This window comes from Zeugodacus cucurbitae, chromosome 2 (assembly GCF_028554725.1).
Source record: "Zeugodacus cucurbitae isolate PBARC_wt_2022May chromosome 2, idZeuCucr1.2, whole genome shotgun sequence".
Classification (NCBI taxonomy): Eukaryota; Metazoa; Arthropoda; class Insecta; order Diptera; family Tephritidae; genus Zeugodacus; species Zeugodacus cucurbitae.
Genome location: NC_071667.1, coordinates 932,091 through 958,131, shown reverse-complemented (window position 1 = coordinate 958,131; position 26,041 = coordinate 932,091). Strand labels below are relative to the sequence as shown.

Below are 26,041 nucleotides of genomic sequence, written 5' to 3'. Positions count from 1 at the left end.
TGTTGATTTTTATGCCCAAATGTGCATGAATGAAATTTCAGTTCTTGTCAAAAGCTCGAAACGAACGGTTGTGCGCTTCCAATAGTTAACGCTCGCGTCAACTCATAAAGTAAATAAAATAGTTTTTACACCAAAATATACTCGAGCGCGATGTTTCTTGTACAAACTGAGAACTATTAACTGACATCAATTTGAATTGTGCGCAAAAGTGGTAGTGAAACTAAGACTTCAAGGAATATTTTGCAAAAAATTATTCCAAATGGGATTTCAAAATATTTTCGAATGAGAAGCAGCTTCCTTTCGAGAAATTCTATCCATCTAAATCGTGCGCATACCCCAGTGACCTAAATCGCTTTCATCGCCCAACTGTCTGTCAGTCACAATGTGTCACGCAACCTGGCGTGCTGCAGAATTGTGCTGAGCAGCTGAGCCTGAGAGTGGGTGTGTGTTGAGGTACCCCAAAATGGAAATGGTTGTGATGAAGAATCGCATTTTTGTGCAAATGCTAACAAGTTTTCCTTGGCAATAATGTTCGCGGCGCCCACAATACAACGCTAACGAATTTAAAACAACATTGTGCCAACAACAATAACAATCGCTGTATCGTCTGGCGGCCAAGTAAATTGGCAGACAAGAACGCTCCCCATTCGTTCAAGCGATCGCATCTTCAAAGCTTGTCGCTCGAGCTGCTGCCGGCGTCGTCGCTCTGTTGTTATTTTAGTGCACTTTCAGAGTTGCAATCGCGCTAAAGCAGACTTGTTCCGAAATCGGCCGACTTGCATTCGCTGGCGGTGATCTTTTGCACTTTAAACGCTTCACGCGACTCAACAACAAAATCACTGAAGAGGCAGCAAAGCGCCAATGCGAGTCACAAGACTATATTTGCCATACATTTTTTCACATTTTCACTTCACCGACAACTTGAGTTTCTTTTGATAAGCCGAAATAAAACAAATTTGCAAATATTGAGGAGTTATTCCTTATTAATAAGTGAAATAAACGCCTCCAATTTGAATTGAAAATTTGATTTTGAATTTTTTTTTAATATTTAGAGTATTACTTTCATCTTTGCTTTTTCCTTTTGGCCAACTTGTGACTTCAGTTCTCATTGTGTCTAATGACAATGCATGGGTGAAGCTGGTCACATGCTTCTTTGCACTCCCATTTGCAAAACATCTGCACACAGCCTCTAAGCACACGAATTTCCACGAACAATAGACTATTCAAAAACCATGTGACGAAGCGTTCTTTCGCGCGCGCAATTTTCTCAAGTGTTGTTGTGAAAAAAAATACTAAATTGAAAGAACTTAAATACATATTTTTTTCTCATACATCTTAGCATAGACTTTGAGTGGACTAATCTTTTGCAAGGAGTACCATCGAAATATTAACAGAGGAATATTACTGGAAGATCAGAGTAAGTTCGAAATTGATTTAAATTGGGCTTATATATATTTTATTAAAAATTTTATATATTCAAACTTTAGTAGTTTAATAAATTTTTAAAATTAAAATTTTTTTCTTAGTTTTCAATTTGCTAGTAAATAATTGCTCTTGTTATGCTGCATAAACAACATAGACAGGACTGAATTAATATTTCAAAAACTCTTTACAAATATTCTCCAGTAATCCCAGTAAATATAAAATTTGTATTTCCTTTTATCAAACATAAAGATTTTATGTTCATTCGTAAACATTTCCCCTTGTGTGAAAGTTCTGACAAACATTTCCCATGTACGAGTATGTAGTTGCAAAACTTAATAACAAAAACAATATGAAAAATCGAACTATAAATTCTGAAATTGTTTTATTTCATATTTTTAATTATGATTATTTTCGATCAACCAAAAAAATAATTAACTGAAACAAGTAAGGAAGGGCTAAGTTCGGGTGCAACCGAATATTTTATACTCTCGCAATTTATTTATTTTATATTATATAATAGACAATTTGACCCACATATTCGTCATAAATATGGTATTAAGTCCAATGAAAGTTGGAAACCATAATATTAGGTTAGAAGTGCCGAGGTCCTCATGTTCGATATATGGGGCTTTGAAAACCTATGTTCCGATTTCGTCGATTTTTAGAAAGGGGCTGCCACACTATAAATGCAGTATTTATGCAAAGTTCTGTTCCTATATAAATAGTAATAGAAACTATACAGGTCGAATTCAAAGTTCTGGTATATAGGAAGTAGGCGTGGTTGTGAACCGATTTGGCCTATTTTCACAACATATCATTTTGATGCAAGGAAAATATTACAAACCAAATTTCATTGATATTGGTCGAGTAGTTTCGGAGATATGGTTTTTGACTCATCAGTGCGCGGTGCCACACGTACTTAAAATTTTGTATACCAATTGCCCTTACTGATCTAAAGCATTTTTAATCGTTTTCAACTTAACCTTTGTATGGGAGGTGGGCGTGGTTATAATCCGATGTCTTCTATTTTTGGACTATATAAGGAAATGTCTGAAAAAAACGACTCCTGAGAATTTCGTTGATATAGCTTTAGTAGTTTACAAGATATGTACAAAAAACTTAGCAGGGGCAGGGGCCATGCCCACTTTCCCAAAAAAATTACTTTCAAATATGCCTCTTCCTAGAACAATCCTTTGCACCAAATATTATTTCCATAGCTTTATTTATGGCTTAGTTGTGGCACTTTATGTGTTTTCGGTTTTCGCCATTTTGTGGGCGTGGCAGTGGTCCGATTTTGCTCATCTGCGAAAGCAAGTGTTCCAAGTTTCATCAAGATATCTTAATTTTTACTCAAGTTAGAGCTTGCGCAGATGGACGGACAGACAGACATCCGGATTTGAACTCCACTCTTCACCCTGATTACTTTGGTATATATAACCCTATATCTAACTCGTTTAGTTTTGGGTGTTACAAACAACCGTTATGTGAACAAAACTGTAATATTCTCTCTAGCAACTTTTGTTGCGAGAGTATACAAATAATAGAGAAAAACTATAAATATCAAGCTCAAAAAATAATGGAATATCGATTTCAAGATTAGAGCTTTTGTTTGAACATCAAAATAATTTCGGCATAAAACTGCATATTTGAGGACGTAATTCTATGCATTTGTATAGAAGTTTGTGAATATGATTCTGCAAAAGCAATAACGGTATTTAAAATATAGTTTTTTCACTTTCTAATAGTTGCCTCTTTCCAAACAATACTTAAGTACTACCAAATAAACTGAATAATAATAAAACTTCGGGGCAAACTCTTACCGTTATTAGTGGAAGCTTTTTTAGCCCAATACAAACGTACATATTCATATAAACATAATCATCATATGTATGTACAATTTATTATTCGAGCAACAAAAGTGCCATTACACGCTAAATTACTTTGTTGGACATTTCCTTGATATTTTTTTTTTATTTATAATAACAATTTGAATTCTTTTGCAAACAGAGTTTGAGAAATTTAAATTTAGTACTTTCCCAGGACAGCAGTGAGTACATTTTTATGGATCACATTTATTTCGGATCGTAATAAATATCTGAAAATTTAATGCTTTTCAAAAGTGTTGAAGTTCATAAAACCGTTATGTTTTTACGAGAGTGTGCATAAAGCTCAAATAAGATGCAATTGATGAAGCGCGGATGGTTGTACAAATATTTATTTCAAACCAATGTGGTAATCAAAATTTCATTTTTCATTTAAGTGCAAACTAGTTGACACGTGCGAAGTGTTATAGTTAGGGCAATCAATCGCTAAGTCCTCGCTAATTGCTTGCATTGTGTGAAACTGTTGGCTGGAAAACAATATAGAGCATACAATTCCCTTGGTAAGAAGATTTATTTCACTCAACGGAATGAGAAATGACATTAAACACTTCATTATGAATCTATTTGCTCCGCTTTCTTATGATTACATAATTTCCATGCAATATTAACTCCCACAAGTAGTCCAAGCAAAAACCAACAAATGAGTAAAATACATAAATACCATACATGCCATACATACAAACACACATTTGGGGCCGCTGGTGGAAGCATAATTGAAATTTAATCACTTCCGGGACGCACTGGTTACTGGTTACCAGTTGGAAATTAATTACTAAATAATCAAAGAAACATTCAAAGCAGATTACTTATGTAAGTGTAATGAGCTGCTGACTGGACGTGATGAATGGTGCGTCCAGCAGCTTTTCAGCTCACCTGAGACCAAAGCGAGGGGACTAGGGCGAGTCTTGACACGTTCGATGCAATCAAAAGAGTTGGAAAATCTATTGAGTTATTAAAAATACATACATATATGTTTGTGTATGTATGTGTGCGGCGATGTAATTTTTCGTCAATTAATGTGTGTAAAATTGAAAGCTCGAGTGCATCGTTACGACATAATTCCCATTCCACGAGCTACACTGTGTGTGTGTATGCAAAAGTAATTATTATATTCAATAAAGTATTTGCTATAACAACGGAGTAATTCATCTTGTGTTTGGCATGAACCCCTATTGGGTCTCCGTTTGTGTTGTTGTGAGTTTCATAACAGCCGCTGGTGTTACTCATCTATTGTTCTCTTTTTGAAAGCCCTGTGTGCGAGTGTGAAAGGTCAGTAAACCAAAACAAGGTGCGGGAAAATCGAAAAATATTCAAAAAGGTAGCTAAAGCTAAAGCAGAAATGAACACGAGCAGAATAGAGCACACACAGCGAAGGTACATACGAGGCACTCATGTAACTTATGTAGTAAAAAAGCGAAAGTCATTAGTCTGAAAATAGTTATAAGTTGTGGCTTGGTGTTGCTTCTTCAGTTCTTTTTTTTTTTTTTTGCTTAGACACCGCTCTTCATTAGAGCATCATTTGCGCTTAAGATGGTCGTGTGAGTTGGGTGTGTGAGTATGTTTTCGCTATGTTGTTGTAATCTTATTATGTGTATCATTATTCATGCAAATTTTGCTTATTTGCTTATCGCGGGAATTGAACTGTTGAACAAATAACCCAGTTTCCATAGAATAAAACATAAAAAGACGACTGCGTCGACATCTAACTAGAACTAAAAGAATTCAACTATTAATATTATGAACTATTTGTGCATTTACAAAGACTTTTTATGGATTTTAAGCTTTACTTATGCGTATTATATGAAAATATTCTGCGTAAATAGGAACTCCTACTATAATATCTTGTTTCACTTCAACAAGAGTACATGCAACTGGCACTGATAATATGATGAAAAATACTTTAATAAAATTCACGCTTCATCTTGGTCAATCATCATTTAAAAATTTATTGCTTAATCAGACATTTTCTAAGCAAACACTTTTGGTATATTCAGAATTACATTAACATATCTCAATACTTATTTCAAGGCAATATTTTTAATGTTCGCTTATTCTTTAGTCAGACCCTTCTAAACTAACATACATACAACAACAATGAAAAGAGTGGCAATAAACGATGTACAGTTTTGACATCCATCTCATTTTACGGAGTTATAAAATTTTGTCCAAAGTAACTAATCAATAAAAATTCGCTTCGCAGCATATCAAATTACATTGCATTGTAAACAATTAAATGGCATTCAAATTAAAAGTTTTTACCAAAACATATTTCTAAATAAAAAATTTAAAGAAGCTTTATAACGGTCGAACATTTCCGTTGGCCGCTGCCAAGACAAAGGCTCGCCCTCTTATTCAATCTGCTTATTGTCGCAATATTCCCGACCGTTAATTTAATGTCGACGGACAATTGTTTTTCGAATGTGTTACATAATTGGTTTTTACTAGCTGTAATGAAAATATTACGCAAAAAGGAAAAGAAATAACTTGCGAGAATGAACTGAACAAAGCTAGATAATGAAAATAACGGGTATCGAATTGTGATTCACCCCTTCAACACCATTCTGATGTCGGAGATTCCAACACAATTTTCAAATTTCATTATATGTATTTACTAACCGAAGCTTCGCTGAAGCAAGAGTTTCTTTCTTTCCTTTCTCATACTTGAAGAAATTGTAGGTCGCTCCTTGGGTGCCGCATTGCCAAAATAATAGTCGTAACGAAATGAATATCCGTATTACTTTTGTATAATATTAAATATTTGTAGCAATTGTGTTTATTTATTTCAATTTAATACCAACAAACAGACAGCACAACACATTACCGCGTGGGAGCTTGCAAAACAGAAGACTTAAGCAACAAACTTGTTTGAAGTAGCATCGCATTAACATGTAAATGACCGAATAAACTCATGCAAAGACTTACAGCAGTTGACAGTTATGAACACGTTAGTGCAATCATGCTACGAAATGGTCAGTCACTGGCATGCTACAAGTGCAGGGTGCGGCCGAATTCTACAAAGCCAGAACAGAATTGGAATCGTAAGCAGAAAGAGTACGTGAGCTGCTAGTGAGACAGCTCAGTCAATGCAGAAGCGCAGAAGTAGAAGATTCATTTGCGAATGGACCAACTGGAATATCTCTAATTAATGGCGCCCACATGTGGTACCACACACAATCGGTAATAGAAATGTAAAACGCAGTGTAATTTCACAGAGAAATTAATTGGCTTACCGCCAGCGGCCACTGCGAGCTGATGTAATCACATTTTCGCAAAGCACTCGCTGATGCCACTGCACAAGTACAGTTAGCTAGCAACGCTTGTGTTTGCATTCGCCAAAGTGCAGCTTCGGTGCTGGCTGACGAGTGGCTGTAGCGCTGCTTTGCCTTGTCGCCGCCTGCTCGTCGCTAAGTCACTAAGTGCACGCTTTAATTTATTGACTCGTCTGATTGCGGCTTTCAATCCAAATCCAAATTCATTTCCCTTCCAGCCATTTATTTCGGGTAAATAGATTGAGCGTGTCTGACAAATGCGCCGCGCAGCCGAACCAAGTGTTGAATGCATTTATAGACCCATCGTGGCACGTTGAATAAAGCTTGCATCCGCCGACATCTTCAGACCACAAAAGTCTGGCGTTTGACCCCGAGTACCAACAATCGCTCCAGCCAAAACAGAAAAACGCGAGTAAACCAATTCAAAACTTTGTGTGGCGTTAATATAACTGCTTCGCGCTCTACACGCTGTTCGCTTACGGACAGACACACACCAACGGCCTGAACCGCTGTCAGTTGGTGGTGGTGATTTTCAGCGATTTGCCGCGGCCAATTTGCAGATTAACTGTAAATTCGTTGAATCGAGCACTGTCACCATTTGATAGCTGCATTTCGCAGCCTTTGCCCCCCAAACCGCAGAGATCGATTACTGTCCAAATATATGTATGTCGCTCTCGATTGAACGGTAATTGAGCAGAATTAATCACCTTCATTGTTTGTCGTCTATAAGAAAGCCACTCTCGTGAGGTGAAAACTCAGTTGGTTTATTTTGCTTTAATTTATCCAGTCAGATTCTGTTCAAAATTCAAACTTGAGCTCCAAACTCATTGCTATTAGAATATCTTGTGAACACTCGGGTGTATTGCTATAATATTACCAAATGAGCTGATCCCGTCCTCAGTGCCAACAATCTAGCAGCTATCTATTCGCACACATCGCCTCTCATGCGACTATTCAGTTTAGAATTTTAATCTATTTTGCAGCCTGTGGATATGTATATAAGAGTAAATACATATGCGGGTACTAATCCACATCGCCAGATCGTTTGATTATTTTGCTACAAGCATTCCAAGCTCAGATTTCAAATTCTGTCATTTTATCTTTTCGAGTAAATAATTTATTGGCGACCAGTTTTGGCTGACATCAAAGAGTTGAAATTAATTCTAAAAATATTTTCAGAATTGGAAAATCTGCAATCTTCATTTAGCATTTATTAAAACACTACGCACATACCCCGCGACGCCCCTCACCACCCGTGTAGTTACGCATGGTGTTTAAGGCATGTTTGGATATTCGAGTGTAGACCGTGTACTCATATGTATGAATGTATATGTATGTGCTAATGTAAGTATTTTAACGAAGCGAGTTGATATGCTCATAAACATGGACCGCGCTGTAGCTGCAGTTAGGTGCACGAATGGGAATATTTCCGTTTCCGTTCGTGATGCGCCCAATTAATATTTATTTATATACGAGTTGAGTATACAAATGTGAATTTATATACACTTTTTATCTACATAAATTGACTTTACTGCAGTTAAAAATTTCAAAACAAATGCAAACTTTTCACCGATTTAAATTCGATGGTCACGCTGGAGAGATTATGAAATCAAATTCGAGCTCAACAACAACAAAACAACAGTGTTTTTTATGAAATTTACGCAATTTCGATCGACAAGTGCAAAGCAGAACGTTTCTTATACCTTCTCACATACATACATACGAGTAAGTATTCGAAATCACCAAAGGCGTCCATTCTCTATTAGATCATAACTCACACTTGTTAAGAGGCTTTTGGAACATCAAAAGCAATTAAAGCCTAAACGAACATTTTACGATGCATTGCCATCATTGTCGAATCGCTTGATCGTCTCGGCGGCCTTGTCATCCTTTCAGACGTTAAATACGGCGCTGCTGTTCTTTGCACCGAGCAGTTGCGTTGGTGTAGCCGCTGTCTACGCCTTAATGTGTTTCAGTTACGCACAATGCTTCGTGGCGGTGACTTGATGCGCTCGGCAATGCAAATGCGACGACAGATGCAACAAGCGAGAAGGCGCGAAAGTTGCCGCTTACAGTCACTTTTGGGCAAGGCCACTTGGCCGCTGTCTGCCGCTCATTCAGTGGCCAGTGGCGTCCAAAGGTTGCCCCTGTCGTCTCTGTCGGCTGGTTCCGCCGATTGTCGGCTGAATTGATCTGAGGGTCGTGAGAAGTGACGACATCGGCTGATGTGCAACGCACTGAAACTCAGTGCAACAAGCTGTCACCTTTGCGTTAACCACCGTTGCAGGCGACTACAGTCTGCTGGCAATAGCAGCAACAATTCGTGTGCGAGGTAGCAACGCTTGCCGCTGGAGAGATTGCCATCTTGTGTGCTTCTCTGGCTTGTTGGCAGATAAAATTCAATTGCATTTATGTTTGAAATGATTAATTATGCTCGCTTATGAATTGTACGCTGCCGTTCGTCATGGCTCTAGCTGTGAAATAAAGCTCGCTTACATACAAATGTGCATAATTAAATTCATATTTGCATATGAAAACGTATTAATTCGACAAATGTCCAGAAATGAACCGTTATTACAGTAAGAGCACACATTTTTGACCTAACTAATTACGGTGCGCCGCGAAAGACCTTGTCGGTTTTGCATACATTAAGCAGTCGCTGGTCAAGCACCGCGGCAGAGGTTAATGTTGGCGAACCGAATTAATGCAACCGATCCAGATGTAGCGATAAAATGGCAAACAATTTAACAGAGTTGTAATTAAAAATCGCTTATTACCTACTTACTTAATTTTCCTACATAATTTCCATGTTAATTAAGGGGGGACGTGGTCTTGTTTAAGGCATCGCTGCAAAGTTAAGTTATTATAAATGTTTCAAAATGTATCATTTAAGCTGATTTTCGACTGATGGTGTACACAAAGGCTCATAACTGTATGTGTAAATAGGAAAAATAAATTACAGCAGAGTGAATTAAAATATTTAAAGATATATACCGCATTCTACATAATATGCCATGGAGAAAAAGAAAGAGTAACCGTATAATAATGCCTAATAATTGCATTCCGCGATGATTGAATCAAAGGTTACAGAATGTAGAGGACTGCAGGGATGCATTGGATATTTAATTTTAGTTCAAAGCATGTATATATTACGTTGCGTAGACTCACTATTACATTCAATGTTCAAAGCAAATTTTATTACCATTTAATAATATTTATTACAGTCATTTCCACGTGCGCAAGAGATGATAATAATATGATAATAGACAACAATTATTATTTGTTTGCATTTCAACTAATTTTGTACTGTTATTCATTCACGTAATGACACCTACATATATGCTACACACTCGTACATCACTTACAGCAAATATTTTTTAGGTGTGTACTGTAATCAACAGAAGCTCATCAATGGAGTAAAAGTTGGTCATTGTACCGTTATATTATATAATACATTTCACTTTATTGATTGATGACGTGCTGTGCATGGCCGAGCATTACATGGCCAATTACATCAGATTTATTTATTTGAATACTCTTACTGTGGATATTTAAAAGTATTTCTATTGAATAATTGAAAGCGTGAAATCGAATATTTGCCGAAAATGATTACCAATTAATTTGAGCATAAACGTTTCACGGCAAATTAGCGCTTGAAACTATTTTAATTAAAAAATATGCACCCGCCCGCCCCTTTGTACTCTTGTTTGTTTGTAAGCATGAATCTATGTGCAAAAAACATTCACCCCAATTAGCAAGTGTCCAATTTTGTAGGTAAACAGTGAACAGCCACTCGTGAGATAATATCCATAATAAACCAATTAACGCCGCATTTTCTTTTCCACAGACTTCGACTGGTTGGGATGCATTCTGTTTAGCAAATAAATTAGTTAAATTGATTGCGTGAAAACGCATGTGCAATCGATTACCGGATACTTTGGGTCTTTGTGCAGATACCTACCCATTAAAAATCGATTTAATTACCAGCTCAAACTACGTTGCAATTTTAAACGCTTTACAGCGCAAACGGTGACCTTAATTTGTTGGCGAAAAATATTTCAAACACTTAATTCACCATAATTGACTCATCTTTTCATATAATATATTCATTTCATCTGAATATGCGTTTTCATTTCGGTTATGCGGTCATTATTTCATGTGACAGTGTAAATTACTACGAAACATTCGACAGACTACTTCACTTACTCTTAGTCATGGATAATTTGGTATTTCACAAAGTTTAATGATATTTATCTAATATTTTTTCCCATGAACCGCAATGCGATGCAACTGCAAGCCAAACTAGAATCGGAGTCTAGCACTGACTGCTTTGCTGTGAAAAAAATAAAAAGTAATAGTCTACAATTAAAATCCAGTTTATGCTCCAAATCGGGTTTATACATTTCAAATCATTTTAATTTGCAATATAATTTGCTTGAAACTCTATCAAATTAATTGAAGTTGCAAATAATTTAATTTTATTTTTTTTATTTTAGTTTTTAAGCTTTTCAAATTTTATGCTCTTGTTTGAAAGGAGTTATAACAATTCACCCATCCTTCCTTCCTATAACAAACCATTGTGTATCATTTCTGAAGGAACGTTTAATTTTTAACCCAAAATTTCTTTACTTTGATTCTCGTTTAGAGTAAGGTTTACGAAAACGCTTCGCTAATGACCACAAACTTCTCTCATTTATTATGTCCATAAAGGCCGCAAATACCTCGCTTTGTACCTTGGCAAGCATAAGTCATCATTTCTAAGCTAACATTTATTTTTAGGCTATAAATTGGTGAGACAACAACAGATATGATAAACAAAGACTTCATTATGCAAAAATGTCCATAGCACTTTTGCTAAATAATAGTAATTATAAGCGCTCCGAGGGTATAGTTTGAAGACAAACACGCGAATATTCCCATATTAAATACCTTTAAACAAAAAAATACAAAAAAGTACGAAATATCAAAGAAAGCTAGCAACAAATGAGAATTTTTTGCAGACAACCAAGTATGGATATATATATATACATATATGCAAATACAACTTGAAGACGTTGAAAACTCGTACGCTAAGATTTTGTTAAAAAATATGTTTTTAATTACGCTTTTTTATGTGTGTGTGTGTGTGTGTTTTTTTGTGAAATGTTCAAGCATATGTTATTCTCATGTGTTATTGTCTTAAGATGACATTAAGTACAAAGCAGAATTTTCACACATTCGGAAGCGTTAATTATGCGCATTTCACCATAGCACCTAAAATTTTGGTAAACATATCAAGACTTCGCTGCAGTTTTCCTCGATGGCCGAGAGAAGAATATTTATTTACGATGCGGAAATTCGTAACCAAAAAAACTGTATACATTATGCCTGTTATATATGAGCCTAGTGACAAGTGAAGGAAATCGCGGCTGTAAAATTGTGAATTTGTGCCCACAAGCAGCTTAATCAACATTTAATCATAACTAATCATATACACCATAAAAACCGAATGACTTCACAACATCTTTTAGTCAATATATATTGGTTTAATTCCACCCGCCTCTAATAAATATTTAATGCTAAAACCGTTACTATTTGACTTGACCGAAAATTCCAGTTATTACAACAACATCTTGGTGCTCGCCCATGTAATTTACGATGAAACAAGATCTTCCGTCATGGCCTCTTGACCAATCCGCTATGCCGCCAGCTACAAAGCGACACCGAAACTTCCTCGGTAATTTGTGAATCCACGATTACCTACCGAAAGTGCTAGGGGGCGCCCCGGCAGACAAAAACAGACACTTCATTTTAATCGCGTCATCTCAATCATAATTATTTTGTTTCTGTTTGTTTAAAATTTTCTCTTCTTCTTCTTTTTTATTTCGGCAATGCATTGAGCATTAATGCTCACTAAATTTGATCAATAATTTGTCTGCTTTGCCGCGTTTGCGCATACGCACGAGTCACCGAAGCGACGCGACAAGATTTTCGAATAAAGCTTACCAAATATGCGCATTTTGTATGTCAACAGGTCTGCTGCTTAACGCCAGTATATTTGACGATTCGTAAGCCGAGGCTGAGGAGCACAATCCGCGTGTGGCGAACTGCGTTGTTGGATAGACAATTAGTGGTGTGTGCTAACCTGCCCTGGGTGCCCATTTATTAAGCCGCCACCGAATTTGGTTGAGCCCCTAAAGCCCAAGAAGAGTAATTTTTAATATGGCTGATATTTAGGAGATTTTTAACTTCAAAATCTAATATTAATTTGAAGCAAACTTAATTTTTGTTCTAACGTCAATAACAGCGATTCAAAAAATATATTTTATTTTTTTCTCGTGCTAGTTTAAAAGCTTATCGCGCAGTTGAACTCTTTCCTCAGCCACAATTTTATACAAATTAAATTAAAAGTTGGCGATTAAATGATTTAATGGATTGCAATGCCAAATAAAAACTTATTCTGGGTTTCTGTGTATCGCTTCACCGATTCTAAGATCAATGATTTTTTAATTACTGTAATTATTCACAATAAAAGTTTATTTCATACAAAATGTGGATCACAAAATATTCCGGTTGACTTCCGCCCATTAAATGCGAAAACAAGAAACAAAACTTTCGAACAAGTCTTCTAGGTTTAATAGCCAGCTAAGCACTTGATTCGTACAATGTAGATTGAATTATCAAGTATAGAAATTAGGTGCCAACAAATGTGTCAAATTGTATTAATTTGCGAATTCACAGAACATAAATAACTGAATTTGAAATATACAGTTACACACGAAAATGAACCACTCTTACATAAAACCTCACATTTCTATATATAAAGCTCAAATGCTTATCAAATGTGTTGCTGGGAAATAACAGTTATTTAAGTTCTGGAGCTTTTCAGCCAAACATTGATTCAATACATTACTGAAATGTCCCTGTAGGGAAAACTGCTAATTGTGAACTAACTAATGTTATTTTCGCCTTGGTCCAGTTCCTACTGGGTTTCTTCGGAAAGTATTGATTCACTGGCTTATAACCTCTTACCGAAAACATTTGTAAACTCTTTTGCAAATGTATGTATGTATTTCCAATATTGCTTATTTTTCCAAGCCTCTTGTTGTTGGAACAAGCTACAACTCTTATCTATATTGTACAGCTACAACTCTTATCTATATGGAATCGATTCTCTGTGTAATCACACAAAAGTCGTTTGAGCAGTAGAGGCAATCGCTTGCTTGCCAGCGCTCTGTGTTCTGTTCGCTGTTCTTGCGTGCTAACACTGCTTAAAATAGCAAACGAATGACGAAGCGAAACGAAGGCAAGCGACGTTGTGACGTCACAGTATTGTTGTGTTTGTCTGAGCTAGCGCATTGGACAAGTTGTGAGTATGTGCCCGGGTAGCTCAGTCGGTAGAGCATTGGACTTTTAATCCAAGGGTCCAGGGTTCAAGTCCCTGCTCGGGCGATATAATTTTTTAGATTTAATTCAAATTTATATATTGTTCTATGCAATATTTACGAAGAGAGATATGTATTCCTAGTTATAATGAATTATTTATTTAATACAATCTTGCAGTTGTCCTAAAATTAGACGCCACGACTTTCCCGCAACAAAACTGGGATAACAGCTGTTGGTGCTGTCTAAATTCCACATTTGCACCGCTAACTCGTGAACCGTTTGTAATCCGACGCGGGAGAGACAAGAGAAGGCACCCGAGATGTTCAATCACAATTGGCTAACGTGGCCAATTCTAATTTGGCTGCTGACCTGCTGCTATTTGCTGGCCTTCACTGATGGTCAGGTAAGTTGGCGCCACTAGTTTCGAGATTATCTATAAGTTAAGATTATATATCACTTAATAAAGAGGCCTAGAAGTGAAAATTAATTTAGATATAATTAATTGTCTTTTTCAAATTTAAATTAAATGCCTTCCTACTTCCTATTTTCAACATACTTTGTTGCAATTACAGAAATCTTGTCATTTGCAAAAATTGGCACTTTTAGAAATAGAGGCAAACTTTTGTTTCCACATGCCTGATGATTAATTAAAAAATAATTTAATTATTTCGATATTATCAGCATCATTGCCGTATGCCGCTGAGCAAATCTGCGCTCATACAAACATATTCGCACTATCATTAATTAAAGAAGCCAATAAAATGCTGGAATTAATTGCTCATTTCTAAACGTTATCTTTAGCGAATTCTTAATTTGCACACGCTTACAAATTAAGCAAAATTTAATTATCTTAATTATTACCCGTTAATTCGTGGCTCATGGATATTGAATACTTTGTCAATATTAATTATGATTATAAAGGTTACACATTTGTCGGCATTGATTCTGATAAGCTCAGAAATTTTGCCTACAAATGTCTCAAAAAAATTTTTAAATGGACCCAGTTATGTTATATATGGAAGTGATTCAAGATATCAGCCTTAGAATCTCTGAAATTTAAAAATGTTTAACTTTTGCCAAAAGCATATATTTTAAATTAAATAAAATTAATTATTCTGATTTACCACTTTTGTTTGTTTTCCTGCTTTACAAAAGCATTCGACGCAAAGGTTATGCAAATGAAAAATAGACACGAATGAGGGAAGCATGCAAAACTTTTCCCCATCACGTTTACATGATAAATAAAACTAATTTATGTACTTGAGATTTATATACTTGAGTAATTGACCGCAATTTTTTTACATAATTATGATTCGGTTTGTAGGCAAAGGTTAAAACAAATTGAAAACGTGACTTGATGAGGGTTAATTCGGTAACTTATTGCTGTTATACTTGAGGAATTTCCTCAAAAGATAAGGCTTATTAGCATACGAAAGCAAGGAAGACGAACGACAGCAGCGCCTACAGAAATATGCCAATATTATAAAAAGTTAACTTGAATAGAAGACAATAGATAGATAGATTTATTCACGGAACCAAATATTAACAGGAATTTATTTCAAATTCTGTGAGAAATTTCGGTCGCCTATTTATTTTTTGTCCCAATTTGAAGATTTCAGCAATAGGGGATCTCGGATATGTTGCTGTTACAACACAAATTGACCCTTTAACTTGAGTTAATTGATTTACTTAAACAGATTACAAGTGTAATGTTAAAGTAATTTTATATTTTTTCCGAAATCTGGCGGAGCGCGTGGCAGTGGCCTATCAGCTAACACCTCAATCGATCTCAAAGACAATCCACCCACAAGCAATTACTTGCTGGTTGTGCTGACACTAACAACGCGGCTATTAGCAGCTGCCACAGTACTAACCATTAACTAGTTATTTAATTTTGCCGTTAGAATAGAATTCTAGTCGCCATAGAATTACTATAAAGAGCGCTTGAGAATAGCCTAATGACTACTGGTTCTACAGCATGTGAAGATACACGACAATGATTGGGTTGCTTCGACAGTGGCAGGTATCTGTTAGAACGTTCACTGAAATAGAGATATTAGATATTCGCCGGAACGAGTACTGACAGCTAATGAAAATGAGAAAAATATAATTTTCAAATTAATAAAACGAAAATAAAGCCCAGCCACCAAAGTATTTTGCTGTGAGTGAACAACAATGCGCCTAGAACATTACTGCCGCATGTAAATGCCGACAATAAGACAGGTTAAAATGTAATTACAGTCAATTGCCAACTGTTGCTGAGAATGTTGTACGAGTATAATTTGTAGTTATCTCGGAACCTTGATCGCATTGTCAAAACTTGCTGGCTGTGGCGGAGACTTTGACAAAGAACTCTAAACTGCGGCAACTGCGTAGACGCTCGAGGCGAAATGGAAATCAGGCCAAAACGTTTACGGAAGCACAAACACATGTAACGGTTAGCCGTGGGCGGCATGTAACAGGCGTATTTAGTAGAGCTCTTATTCTCTAAATTACAAAGAAGCGTAAAATTAAAGGCTTGTTAAGGGAAAACAATAGGCTTACGCTTGACTATTTATCGGAGAACACATTACATTAAGAGCATAACACAAATTAGTGCCACAGGCTAGGTTAAATTAAGAAATCGTCGGCTCTAAATAGGCGTGGAGGTGCTAAACATCTCAGGGACATTCGGTGAATTATTTCACATTTTTAATCAGTTTAATCAAATGCTCGTTAACGTAATTACGTATGCGCGTAGCTTATGATTCAGCTGTCAGGTTTTGTTTTATTGGACGAGTACTTAATCCCATTGATGTTAATCGCTGAACATTACTGCGGCGTTGACGACGGACTCAAGGGACGGAAGTATTTGTTGTGAAATGTGAGATGAAACTGTTTTAGAACAGGCTTTACCCAAGCTCAATGGGCGTTAGATACACTTTATCTCTATATTCTTAAGCCAATCGGTGATTAACAAGGTGAACAATTAAAAACTCAAGCAAAATGAAAATCAGTTCTGATGTGCTTATTCAAATAATATAAGTGGCTTAAATGGATGTATAACATTTATCATTTTATTCTATGCCTTTGTAGAAATACATATGTAGGAAATGTTTAAATTTTTATGGAGATGGAAAGACATTCGTTATAATAAATTAGACTATTAATTTGAACAGCATAATGATTAATATTTACTACATACATACATATGTATGTGAAAAGTGACTTAAAATAAAAATTTCACATCGAAGAGTTCATTTTATTATTATTTTTTTAATTTAAAGGATTCCAGTTTTTTATATTGCGTTTTCTCTTTTTTGTTGCTCGTGTGATGTTATTATTTCATTGACCTTCGCCTGATTGTGACCTACATCAGTTTTACATGAACTCACCTGACTGACGTACAATTGTTCTTGCAACCACGTACAACCACACATTTGTAGAGAGGAGTCAAGTGGAGCTGAGCCCTAAAGCCAAATCGCTACAACTGTTTAAAGAGTAAATGTTGCCGCGATGCATATGCTTATGTATGGCGCATATGAATGAGTGTACAAATGTTTGTGCGGTAATTTGCTGTTTCGAAAACATTTGAACTGCAATAAATCTGTAAGCTTGGCGGTCAGAGGGCACTTAAATTGACTTCGATTCGGAGAGCCAGGGCTGCACGGCAACGCTCCTTATACATCATATTTATGTATATATAATATATTTATACATAACATTGCTTTAGTTTGTATTTTATAACTGATATTTTATAACTGTATTTTGGCTGACTTCAACTATTTTTAACAAATTACAACAATAACGTACTACAAGAGGTATGTATGTTCATATACGTATAAGATTTCAGTAAGCTAGTTCTCATCAATTTCTACTTATGCTTCACCTCTTTCTTTTAACACTAATTTGTTTAATAAAACAGATATGTCATTCTGGTAATTCGGGTTGTTTCATTATCCACATATTATCTGTTGCCGGCGCTTGGATTTTGGATTTAAAGTTTAAAATTATACTATATACAAATATCTTCAACGACAAGTGCAGGTTGCTAATGAGAAGGGAAGCTCCATACATTTACCTATAACCTCTTTACCGCTTAACCGCATTAACGGTATTAGTGCCTTCGCACGCAGCAAAACCTCAGAAATGCTGACCTGCCGCCCTTGTAGACGCACATACTTATGTACATATGTATAGTGGGTTTGGTTTCCATAGCCGCAGTGCGTCTGAAACTGCCCGCATTTGATTACTAAAGACCGGAAAATGAAATTTCGCAAGCTAAATATTTTTACGCTTGTTTGCTTTAATGTATTCCGTGAGACGCGATGATGAACTGAAGCGAGTCAAAAGCGTTCAAAAAGATATGGAAGAGATGGAGCGGATGTATTCGTATGTAAAAGAAAATCCAATTAATTTCCGAAATATTGACCTAAATAAAGGTGGTGATATAAAATCTAAAATAAAAAATAAACCAACTAATTCAGAAGCTAAATGAAATATAACATATTTTTATTGCCATATTTAACGTGAAACAGGGTTGTTGTTGTTATTAAATAGGTAAGGCAATTTGGAGGAATTTGAACAAATGTTAAAATGATGATTAAACACGAACATATGATATGTGTTAACATCCCTAAAGCTAAGGTTATGATCCTCCTCATTCAAAATCGTATCACTCACTAAAGAAGCCGCTGTTTCAGCGTTCTTTGCATTAGTGTCACCGATCATTTGTCAATTAAGTGATTAAAATGCTGTGAGACACGACTGAATATTTTCGAGTTTTTTACACTTGTTAAAATGTGCATACGAATTGATTACTTATTGACGGTAATAATGTTGTTTGTTGAATAAAATCCAAAATCAATCCAATACTAATTATTAATTAATCACATTTTGGTGCAATTAATCATGACTTGTTAGATCTTTGTTCACAGTGAAATGAAAATGTAATGGATAATGCGACAAATAAGTAAATTTTTATTTTAGCTTTCAACCGAATGCATTTCGGTCATCGAACTAATTTTATAATTTTCAATATTTAATTATACACACTTATATTAATGACGAACGGCATGTAATATAAAGACAAGAAGTCCGATTTAAGAATGGTTTCTAAAAATCTTCAACCTCTAAGAGGCAATTTACTACTTGAAGAACTGTCCATTTGTGGGACGTTCTCATTAAATATGTATAGGAAGGTAGAGGTGTAAGCGATAGATTTGGTATAAGTCCTCAACGCTCTTCTCAAAAGATGAAAAACATAGACACATATTTTTTCTATATCCCTCACGACGCCATATTTTTTATCGGTATTCCAAAGTACTAAGTAAAGGTTAGACCCAACATTTTCTTTCTGCTTAACTGTCGCTTTCTCCTCGGTGTACGTCTCCACTTCGAAGCACGTTTGTTTCTCTTTGTGACCAACAAAATTCGTTAAATATTCGCTTAAATATTTTCGTCTGTGCAACTGAAGAGCAGACACTTTATGTAAATATTATTGGTACCCCGGTATAAACAATGTAATAAATGAAAACAAAACACTATTAAGTTGAAGGAGTTGTTTATGCATATTATTCATTGTATTTATGTTGTTGTTGCAAAATGTCAAATGCCAAGCACTTTGTAATTCCCTTCACTTTCACAAAATACAACCAACACAATCAGGTCGCTGTCGACGCGTACTAGTTAAATAGACTGCTGGTTAATTGCCCAGCGCTAGGAATTGAGGCAAGAAATAATGCATAATAAATGTCAAATGAGAATGTGCTCAAAAATATTTATGTTTGTTGTAGGTTTCTGCAATGTGCAGCTATTTTTTCGTTTTTTTGGCAGATGATGCGGCAACTGGTTGGCGTTCTGAAGGCTTAATGCAACCACTCGAGTTTTGATACTGTAAATGTCAACGAATTTGTTTTTTTTTTTTTTCTAAGATACAAACATAGACACTGCCGCAAGTCGGTGTGTGTGCGTCCAAATTAATTTTTTGCAAATTAACATTCTTAACTCTTAGCAAATCTCTTCGGGCTGCTTAAGATTTACGACATTTCTCGCACTAAATCTACATAAGAATGTCAACGGAATTTTCAATCAACGACTAACTTTAAATTATCTAGCAAATGTAAATTCATAAAATGAATTAACTAAGTCTGAAATATGACCGTGGAATTAATAACCGTAAAGTCATATTTTCATAACCGACTGGTTTCACACAAGAATCTTTTGATTTTCTCGCCTATCGCGGTGTATAAAATACCGATTCGGATTAAATTGTTATATTTTTTTAAGCTTGGATGAGTCAAATTAACTTATTTCTTACAAAGCAATATTTTTTGGCGGTGGAAAGTGACACATCAGAGAACTAGTATATTCGTTGCTTTAGTTAAAAAAGAAATATCTAGAGGAAAGGAACTCTTGTGAACTGGTTGTCCACCGACAATAATAAAGATGTTCTGTTAGAAAAGAATGGGGAGTCGCTAACCTGATACCTTTCAGTGTCAAATGGTCCATTAACTAATCAAAAACAATGAGTACTCATACTTCATGCACCCCGCAGACTCGTTAAGCGTTGGCTGCAGCACTTCACCTAAATGATTTCAAAATGTCATTAAATCTGCTGTTTATTTAATGTTTTTGCATTTTCGAAATTTTAATTATTCAATGGACGTTAAGAGACACTCGTAAAGCCAGCAGCCCAACAGGTGAGCAGTTGCGCCGAATAGAAGGAACAATAAGATAAGACAATGGGGTGATTCTTATGTACGGTGCATGAGTACGAACGGAATGCAAATGCAATTGCATCACTGCGCCAACGACCGATGAACTGTAAGCATAAAAGATGTCAAGAATACTCGCATTAGTCTGTATAGGTGCGTGTGTGTGTATCAGAGGTTTAAAAAAACGAATGTGAAGGACCTTTAATACAACGGGCGGTGTATTCTCCAGTCGTTAATATATGAAATCAATGACCGTTCACCAACTGTTCGCAATCATATTTGCATTCGTGTGTGTGTATGTTGCGAAGTGGGTAGCTTTTTCAAATGCATAACTAATTGACAAATTGACACGGCCAAGTTTAGACGCTAAGAGGCAAAAACTGCGGCTATTTGCATATGGATTCATATGTATGTGTCGCTGCCTTGTAACAAGTCGTTGACGTTGAATTAAACGACGCCATAAAAATAATGTTATAATAACAATTTCCTAACTCTCATTTACAGAAATAACCGCTGTAAAGAGGTCGCACATTGGGGGACCCCTTGCGCGCAGACTTATTAGTATTTTAAATTTGCGATTTTTTGGTTGATTTTTTCTTTAAATCGGTTTATTCGGAAAATTTTGGGAAAACTGTACTGCACGTGGTTTCTTTCTCTATATAAGTAATCTGACCTGTGTTCTTACATGAATAAACGTATGTGGATCACTTTGGTTCAATTCATAAATCAATATTAAAAATCATGTAGAAACCAATGACTCTAAAAGCAGTTAGTAGCAAGAAATCAAATACATATAGTGTGGCATTTGTAATATTTGTAGATGTTATATAATAGTAAGTTCAAGGACAAATCGCGTGAATTGTTCTCGCAGTTGTGCGTTTCTTCTTTGCGTCAAAGTATTTGTTTATGTTTAAATGCATGCGTACATATACACATACATTTATTCTGTACAATATATAAAATCGACAAAAGCAGAATTTCTAGGGGCTTGGCTTCACAACGCCAATTGATTGCTTGCTACTTATGGGAGGAATGCAGATATGAGATAGTTTGAATGACGTCAGCATCCAAATATTTTAATTATTTCATAACAAATTGAGCAATAATTTCACTGATATCAAGAAGTTATTAAAAGACTTCCCAGAGCTGCTCAAAACGGTCTAAAGCTTCATGAGCATCTGAAATAGAACGTTGATAAACTATATTTTGATAATTGACAACTTTTTGAGAACTTGAGGGGGTGTGACAATATGATGACTATATGTAAACGATTAAACGTCTTAATGGGGTTTGTACTAGGCATTTCGTCCAAGAGTATTGGCTTTGGGTCTAATAATTTATTAGAAGTCTTAATTAGGTATATTAAAAACGTCATTGTTATCATAGTGTAGTCGATGTACTAGCACTTTTAAATACATGAATTGCAATCTGATAAAGGGAAAATGATTAAACGTGAACTTTTACAGAGGTTTACGAAAACGTGACCAATGGGAAAAACAAAAAATATTAATCACATGTATTAACGCCCTAATGGAGGACACCTCAACAGCAAATAAAATAACTTGACTCAGCAAATTTCGAAAGAGCTCACTTCAATGCAACGTGACTTTTTGCAATGAACTTCAATGCCTATCACGCCTAGTTAGGTGTTGCACTGCACTAAAGCTTCGCCTAAGTAGCTTAAGTAATCAATAACACAGCTCCATATGGAATAAGACAGATCTTTTTTGAATTACATATAATTTTTGAAAATTTATTTTGGTGAATTTGGAAATCTCTTTTAGTCTGCGGTGCAAAAAAAATTCGCCGCTATGGATACTTCATTAACAAATATTCAGTTACCTCATCTACAGCATCAACGAAATCACAACTACTTTGCCACCCAATACGAGTATACTCTGCGGCAATAAAATAAAAAGTCGAATAACCAAACTCAGACAAAGTGTAAATGAAAAAACTGAAGTTTATTGCCGCTTGTCATGAATGTCGCTTTGACACGCTGCAACCTGCCACAAACAACTTTGTCAGCTACCAGTTCTATTGCGCCACCTTTGCTTACCACACAGAGCATCAAATAGTTTCCCCGTCATTCTCTTCGCCGGACAGACGGCAACTACTCACTGACACTTTTACCGCATGGCGTTTCCCCATTTGCCTGGAGTTTATCTTTTTGTGCCCACCGCGAGGCTGTTGGGAAAGAGTAGAGGATGGATTGTTGTTGTTGAAGTCGGTTGCGATTTGGTCCGCGGCGTTGTAATTTAACATGTGATGTATGTTTCATGTCTTGGCATTCTTCTCAATCAAAACAGCTCGTCCCATATACATATATGCACTTACTAGTGCTGTCCGTTTTAGCCCCGGAAATACCGAAATTATTCACTAAATATTCATAATTTTTCAAAAGTTTTTTAAACGGAAATAAAGAATTAACGGAATTTGTTTTATTGTTATTTTCGACCAGCTCGACAGTAAGTCCACGTTTACCAGAAGTTGAATCCAAATTGTTGAGTTATCCTATACCTTTATCAAATCATTGACATATCTCTTCTCTCCTCTATGTATTCGTGATAACTAATATGTCTTATTCTCTTTCAGAGCGAGAATGCCATAGGAGCTCACCGCGTGTTTGACAAAACGTCATTTTCTTGCGCTGGACGCCCTTCAGGTTACTATGCAGACGTTGAGACTGGATGCCAGGTACATGCTATGAGCTGTTCTTTCTTGTATCTTTCTTATCAAAAGGCTCATTCGTATTTGCAGGTGTACCATATGTGCGATGGGTTGGGACGCCAATTTAGCTATTCGTGCCCCAATACGACGCTTTTCCAGCAGCGCATGCTAATCTGCGACCATTGGTATATGGTGAATTGCTCGCGTGCAGAGAGCGACTACGCAGCTAATTTGCTAATTGGTAAGTACTTAGATAATTTATGAAGCAAAACTCGATTTAACTTAGTACGATAACAGCAATAAGTGCGAAAGAAACGACAAATACTGTCGTTATACCATAATGGCTTTGCTCATGATTTAATTTAATTTCGACTCCCAAATAACCACAACTTTTCGATATGTTCTTTATCTATAATGCAGGTCAACGAGACAAGCCGTTTGTGAACGATGAGGAAAATAGTTTGCGAACACCCCGCCCTGACCTCTTGGATCGTCCTTATGCACCAGACTACTCTGGAGAATCATTCAGAAATCAATATGAGGTTCGGGAAAATAATAATATTTTTTTTTAATATCTGACTTTCCAGCAAAGAAACACAAACGATACATTTCATTTCTAAACTTAAAAACAGGCAATTATGTTACTCTCAATAAGCATATTTTCATTTGCATTTTCCTATTTCTACAGCAATTTCCGGCGATCCAGAATCAAATTCACGATAGCAATACTCATAAGGTTCAGGACAAATTCAATGTCGTAACTCAAACGACACCGGGTCAGCAGCACTGGAAAATACCATCACCGAGTCGCACTATACTTCCACCTGCCTACGAAGCACAGATTTCGGACGTCGGCACTTCGCCAACAAGTGGCGGAAACGTACGTTTCGTGCCCAAAACAACGCAGCCAACACCACCAAACAAAGTAAAGACAACGTTCAATCAACCAAAATCTAGTTCAGACTCAGCAACCACTACAGCAGCGCACGGTCAGTCCATCAATCGCTTCAACAGTGCTGCACTACACCAGCGAGGTCAATTGGGAGAACACGAGGACTTGGGTACGAGTCACAGTACTCGTTACAATACATCTTCTGATTTCAACTCTGCTGAGTTGTCGAATAGTAAATCGGCGAGTGTTCTAAGTAAGAATAACTTTAAAAGTACAATTGCTTCGACAACTCTTACAGTTCCGACCACCCCAGCCACCACGTTTACATCTACCACAACGAGATCACCAACGAGTACCACCAATAGTGTAGTTACGACAAATTTGCCTTATAAATTACCATCTAAGGTATACGAGCCGCCATTCCTTTATCCAATTTATAATGAGAATGATACAGTTAGCACACAAGCGTCACTTCGCACATCGCCTGCTACACCATTTACAACTTCGACTGCTTTTAACAAGTATACATCCACAACTCCTATACCACCGCCAAATCGGCCAACAACTCTAGCGGGCAAACCTTTCACTGCATCGAACGGCGGTATCACTACGAAAGCACCCAGTTTCGGTGGACGTAATCAGAATAATTTGATTCAAACTAGTTTCAGTCAAAGTTCGAAAGATGTACGCACCCCCACGCCAGCGCAAGGTTTTAAGCCGCCTACACCACGTCCACCTGTGAGCACAACAACAAGCGTCACAAAAGGCTTAGAGAGCTCCCCCTTTGACTATAGTATTCCTACTACAAATCGTCTGCATTTGCCTACACCTTTCATAAATGCGTCGGACACAGCCGGAGCCAATAACATCAAACCGCCAGCTAAAGAACTTTTGCCTCCTCACCAAGAGTTTGCGCAACACGACATTGCAACCACACAGGGACCGCCTATATACTATGAATGGAAAGTACCGTCAAATGGTCTTGAACCACCCAAATTGGATCCACCAATCGGTGTGGATGGACGCGAATACCCAGAAGCTGTATTGGATTACAATACCATCAGTGGTGGAAACGATAACGTGAATACAGCAGAGCAAATCACGAAAATCAATGGGTTAGCACCAACAAAAGCGCCGGGTGAAAAAATCCCAAACGCCCGCACCCCCATCTCACGTTCTATCAAAGAAACGGGACAGCCAAATAGTGTACATCGTATAAATGCCGAAAAGCCGAAGCAAACAACCACGACGGTCGTGGCGACAGATCGCTCCGACACGATAACCATCCCAGCTTCGGATATCACACAGCTGCGCAAAGACTACTCCGTACCTGAGTATCTATTTCCATTGGAACCGATTGGTCGCACTGGTTATTTGTCCACAGACTCGTACAACTCATTCCGGCTAAAGATACCAGAACATGATGACGATGTGCCTGAAGACCATAGACATTGGTTCGGCGAGAATCCCAAATGTCCAGAGTGTCACCCGTCCTTTGTAGTGCCTGGTACTTGCGAACCCTGCATAAGAAGATAGAGAGGTGAAACTGCTAAGGCCTCAGATCCCACAAGCATTTAGTATTCACACGAATTCAAAGTTTAGCACAATAACAAATGACGAATATCTTCTTTAGTTTCATTGCTTTGCTCACTTATTGTACTTTTACAAATGCATGCACAGCGCCTAATTTGTAGCTAAATTAGATATAGAGCGAAGCCAAGAGTAAACATTATAAGCAAGTAATCATATGTATAACAGTAATTTATGGTTATCAAAGTAAATGTCTGCCAAAAAACATTGGATGTACACCGTTACATACACGCATGCGGACGGATGCGCAAT

At 36.6% G+C, this 26,041-nt stretch overlaps 1 protein-coding gene and 1 non-coding gene across 6 annotated transcripts; both read left to right on the top strand.

Moving 5' to 3' along the window:
• LOC105208361 (mucin-2) lies at positions 1–26,041 on the top strand. Of its 5 annotated transcripts, XM_054225453.1 has the most exons (8): positions 1–109; positions 1,340–1,417; positions 14,120–14,345; positions 23,233–23,334; positions 23,398–23,548; positions 23,728–23,849; positions 23,996–24,452; positions 24,513–26,041. In XM_054225453.1, the coding sequence occupies exons 3-8, from the start codon at positions 14,262–14,264 to the stop codon at positions 25,733–25,735; spliced, it is 2,139 nt and encodes a 712-aa protein (XP_054081428.1). In that variant the 5' UTR covers positions 1–109; positions 1,340–1,417; positions 14,120–14,261; the 3' UTR covers positions 25,736–26,041. The 5 variants fall into 5 exon arrangements, with proteins under 5 accessions (XP_054081428.1, XP_011176423.2, XP_054081425.1 ...); XM_011178121.3 differs by having other exon boundaries at positions 23,996–26,041; XM_054225450.1 differs by having other exon boundaries at positions 16–109; positions 1,053–1,417; positions 23,996–26,041.
• Trnak-uuu (transfer RNA lysine (anticodon UUU)) lies at positions 13,936–14,008 on the top strand. Its single transcript has one exon. It is a non-coding gene; the product is annotated as a tRNA-Lys (tRNA).

Excerpts from the sequence above, each read along its gene's own strand:
- LOC105208361 (XM_011178121.3), top strand. The coding sequence starts at position 14,262 with ATGTTCAATCACAATTGGCTAACGTGGCCAATTCTAATTTGGCTGCTG. Across the intron at positions 14,346-23,232 it reads TGGCCTTCACTGATGGTCAG|AGCGAGAATGCCATAGGAGC; the intron begins GTAAGTTGGCGC and ends ATTCTCTTTCAG. Across the intron at positions 23,850-23,995 it reads CATTCAGAAATCAATATGAG|CAATTTCCGGCGATCCAGAA; the intron begins GTTCGGGAAAAT and ends CTATTTCTACAG.